Below are 4446 nucleotides of genomic sequence, written 5' to 3'. Positions count from 1 at the left end.
GCCTCACCTGAGAAGGGGAGCCGGGCGTCCGGGGAAGCGCGCACACTCTAGATGGGTGGAGGGCTATCTGTGGATCGGGCCCTTTCAACCCACCCCCGACGGGGGCTCTGATCCCACCCAGGCTTCCCCGCTGGCCCGGCTTCCCCACTGCTCACTCCCGTCTCTCTCTCTCTCTTTTTCTCTCTCTCCAGAGAACCTTCCAGCCGTGCCAAAAAAGCCTGCTAGGTATTTGAATAGCACAAAGGAACCGCCGCGCCTCCATTGGCCGGCTGGTCCTCGGAGGGGCGGGCGCGGGCCGCCACTCGAGCCGAAAACCGTGCTCCCATAGGCCGGGGGGCGGTGCCGAAGAGGGTGCATAAATAGCGGGGGTCGGCTAAGCAAGGGCTTATTGCCCGCTGCATTCACCAAGCACGGCCGACAGTGGAGGGCGGAGAGCGAGCGAGCGCGAGAGAGAGAGCGCGCAAGGAGGGGTGCGGCTCTGCGCCTGCCCGGGGATGGTGAGCTGTGCGCCGGGCTGCTAAGACGGAGAGAGAGCCCCGCTCCAGGCCGGGCTCGGGGTGGATGTGGGCCCGGGGACGGGAATGGAGTGCGCCCTGGACGCCCAGAGCCTGATCAGCCTCTCGCTGCGCAAGATCCACAGCTCGCGGACGCAGCGCGGCGGCATCAAGCTGCACAAGAACCTCCTGGTCTCTTATGTGCTCCGCAACGCCCGGCAGCTCTACCTGAGCGAGCGCTACGCCGAGCTCTACCGCCGCCAGCAGAGCCACCTCTACCACCACCCCCAGGAAGGCGGGCTCCTGGCCATGTCGCCCGTCGGAGGAGCAGGCACGCCCGCTTCGCTGGGCGAGATCGCGGCGGATTTCAGCCCTCTCCACTTGCCCGTCGAGGCAGCCGACGAGGCGGACGACGGTCTCCAGCACGGGCAGCTGCGGGGCTGCGCCTTGGCTAGAGGGGGCGGCGAGTCGGCTCTGGAGATGTCCGGGTGCGCCCAGGACGAGGAACCTTTGGCCGGACTGCCTTCTCTCATGCCGCCCGCTCAACCCCCGGCAACCCTCTCGGGGCTCTGCAGGGACTCTCCTCTGGCTTTCTACCACCGCGCCGCCACGCCGCCGGCGCCCGGGCTGCTTTACGCAGTGCCGGGGAGCTGCGACTTCTCCAGCGGAAGCAACAGCGCCAGCACAGGCTCTGCTGTGCCGTCGGGGCTGGTCCCGGCTCCGTCCCCCTCCGCCTCTCCGCACTGCTCCAGCCGCACCACTGTTTTGGACTTGGACACGCACGTGGTGACCACGGTGGAGAACGGCTACTTGCACCAGGACTGTTGCTCGCCCTGTCCTTGCGGCGGCGGCAGCAGCCCAGGCGCCGCGGTGATGGGCGTCCCCCCCAGCCCGGGCTACAAGCGCAAATATTACCCTGGTCACGAGGCCGTGGAGGAAGGAGAAGAAGCGGTGAGGCGAGGAGGAGGGGGGTCCGTCGTGGGGACGGCGACCCCCATTGGTGGTGTGGGCTGTGGTGGTCCCCCTCCTCCGCCTCACCCCGCCTTCGCTCCCTGCCCCAAGCGCGCCCGCTTCGAGGATTTCAGCGCGGAGCAGCCCCCGACGGCTCCTTCGCCGCCGCCGCCGCCACTTCTGACGGCGCCCCCGACGGCGTCTCCTCCCCAGGACTCGTCCAACATCTCCAACTTGATTTCCATCTTCGGCTCCGGCTTTACCGGGCTGGTAAGCCGGCAGCAGCAACAGCACCCCTACCAAGCCCACCAGCAGCAGCAAACCCACCACCAGCAGACGCCCCAGCAAACGCCGCAGCCGGACCCCGAGCAGCCCTTGAACGGGCAACTGTGTAGCAAGCAGGCGCTGGCCAGCTTGGGGGCTTGGACGCGGGCAATCGTGGCCTTCTAGCCGGGACGGGGAAAGATCCGACGGGGCGGGAAGGAAGAAATGCCTGCTGCTTGGCTCTTTTGGTGGGGGTGGGGAGGTTGGGGAGACCCTGAAACAAAGACTGAAGTTGGGGGGAGGGGGTGGCTTGGGGCAGTTGACAAGCCAAGCGAATGTTTGTTTGTTTTCTAAATTGTACCATAGAATTTACTTCGAAGATTCTTGCGCCTTTATTTTTCCAGAGATGATGAAGAAATAGTACCTATTTAAACAAAAAGCCCCAACAACAACAACGAGTTCTTTTGTGTCTTCCCCCCCACCCCCTGGATGGTGTTGAGTTGTTTCGTTTTTTTTCTTTTAACTCTTTCCAGGCTTTATTGTATTTCATTTTTATTTGCCCCCCAAAAACATTGGTGGGGAGGGGAGGAATGCAGGAGGTGAAAAGATGGATAAGGAGAATAAGCTGTGTGAGAGAGAAAAGAGTTTACACCCGAGGTTAAAGTGCTCTAGGGAAAAGGTAGTTCTGGCCGTTGAATTGTGACTCTCCAAAATTAGGGGAGAACTTCAATACCTGAAGCAACTCCCTCCCACAAGAAGTGTTGTAGAACTTGACACGTTGCCTTTTTCAACTGAGCCCAGAATAGTCTGCAGAACTATGGGCTGAATGGGGGGCTTTTATGCATTATTATTATTACTATTATTATAATTATTATTTTAAAAAACATTTAAACCAGAAGGCTTGCTGTGTTTCTTTAGCAATCTAAACTTTCCAAAATGCATTTTAAAAGGGGTGGGTTTCTATAGCTTTTCTTCTTCCTGTCCCCCAAAACAGACACATTTGTATGGGGCTGGGATGTTTCCCTGCGTAGTCACTTGAGTTCTTATAAGGGGAAGGTGGGGTGGTCCTTCCTAGTTCCTGCTAGGGGTTCATAGGAGTTTTGGGATAGTGGAACAGACGGGGGTGGGGTGGGGGTGGACTCTCCTTCCTTGACCATCTGTCAAGGATGCTTTCGCTATGATTTCTGCTTTGCAGGAGGTTGGAGTAGATGACCCTTGGGGTCCCTCCCAACTTTACAGTTCTATGAAATCCCCCCCCCCAAATAATAATAAAAACTTGCTAACATAAAAAAACATAGTTGAAAACATCAACAGAGTGTACAACTTTTCCTGGTTGAAATCTGGATGATGTGATTAGGTATATGTAGCCTAATTTCATGTGAGGGTCTCTTTCCCCTTTTGTATTATTTGCCATTCCTTGAAGTATATAGTTCTGTCCAACACTGCTCTTTTTAAAAAAAAAAAAAGTTTGGGGGAGGAAAGGTGGGGAGTGATGAGAACTCAACTACTTTACCCATCATGCATAGCGCTCTCACAGGTCCTGCCTCCCTCCCTTCCCCCCAAATGTGTGTGTGTGTGTGAATGCCACAAGTAAATGTGTTAACACTATTTTCATGTCTTTAAATGTGGTGGGTGGTTTGTTTTTCCCCCTTCTCAAAATATTTTGAACTCTCCTGATGCAACCAGCAATTGTTTGGTCCTATGTGCAAAACAAGGTCTGTGTTTCTGTAACCCTATTCTTTTTTTTTTCTTTCAAATAAACTTTGTGTTCTTTTTATGAAAGGGAGAAAATAAAGAACCTTTTGTTGTAAAAAGGTGGATTTTTCTGCTTTTGCCATCCAGCTTTCACATTAAAGCACTGTGTGTATTAAAGGACGCGTCCCTAAGCATTATTTTCCCCCTCTTTGTATCTCTGTATATTTTTGTGTGTGTGCATACTGAATTGTATATCACCGGGTAAAACTGTTCAGATTTGTTTAAATTTATAATCTTAATAAAAAGTCCAATTATAAAAAAAATGTTGAAGTGTGTGTACCTTCACAACTCAACCCTGAAAAAGACTGGCTATAGATTGCAGTTTTTAAAGACTTGGAATCAAGCAGAGTTCGCAGCCAGATTCAAAACTCCCCTTCCCTGGTGGAGTTAGATCTCATTAGGATTATATCCATCTGAGTTTTAACTGGGAAGATCCACTGAAATTAACGTAGCAAGGGTATTCATGTCCATTGATTTCAGTGGGGCTACTCTAAGCAGAGCCAGCACTGAATCCAACTCACTAATTACGAAAGTGGCTACTCCCAAGTAAAGTTTCTTATTATACACATTTTTGGAGTGGCTGCTCCCTTGATCTGAGTTAAATAAGCATTGGGTCAGGATGTTAGGAGAGTATTCTTTGAGACTTCTAAATCTAATAACTGATTTGCGAAGATTTATTCCTGAAACATCTGTGATGTTAACTTTTTTTATACATTACACCTTTTGTGGAAAGACCTTGAAATCACAAGATACAGGCAAAATATTTGCTCACTCCAACTGCTTAACCAGAGTTCCCTTGGGGTGGGAGAGTTTAATTCATCACCCAATACTTTTTAACATGGGTTCTCTTATTTGTAGGAGATCCATCAGCAGGGAAAGGGGACAGAGAACTGTAGAAAACTTTCTCAACACCAGGAGGAAAAACCCAGTCTGCTTTCCCTGATCCCAAACATATTTCCCCCCCCCCAAAAAAAAAGCAAGC

At 52.5% G+C, this 4446-nt stretch overlaps 1 protein-coding gene across 1 annotated transcript; it reads left to right on the top strand.

The window, feature by feature from the left end:
* The first annotated feature begins 331 nt into the window (after positions 1–331).
* Positions 332–3461, top strand: IER5L (immediate early response 5 like). Its single transcript, XM_081897894.1, has one exon. It carries the CDS (start codon positions 582–584, stop codon positions 1893–1895), a length of 1314 nt encoding a protein of 437 aa, XP_081754020.1. The 5' UTR covers positions 332–581; the 3' UTR covers positions 1896–3461.
* Positions 3462–4446: the final 985 nt, after the last annotated feature.

This window comes from Podarcis melisellensis (genome assembly GCF_964234715.1).
Source record: "Podarcis melisellensis genome assembly, chromosome: Z".
NCBI classification, from domain to species: Eukaryota; Metazoa; Chordata; class Lepidosauria; order Squamata; family Lacertidae; genus Podarcis; species Podarcis melisellensis.
The sequence above is the reverse complement of the archived record's forward strand: the minus strand, read 5'-3'. Positions and strand labels throughout refer to the sequence as shown.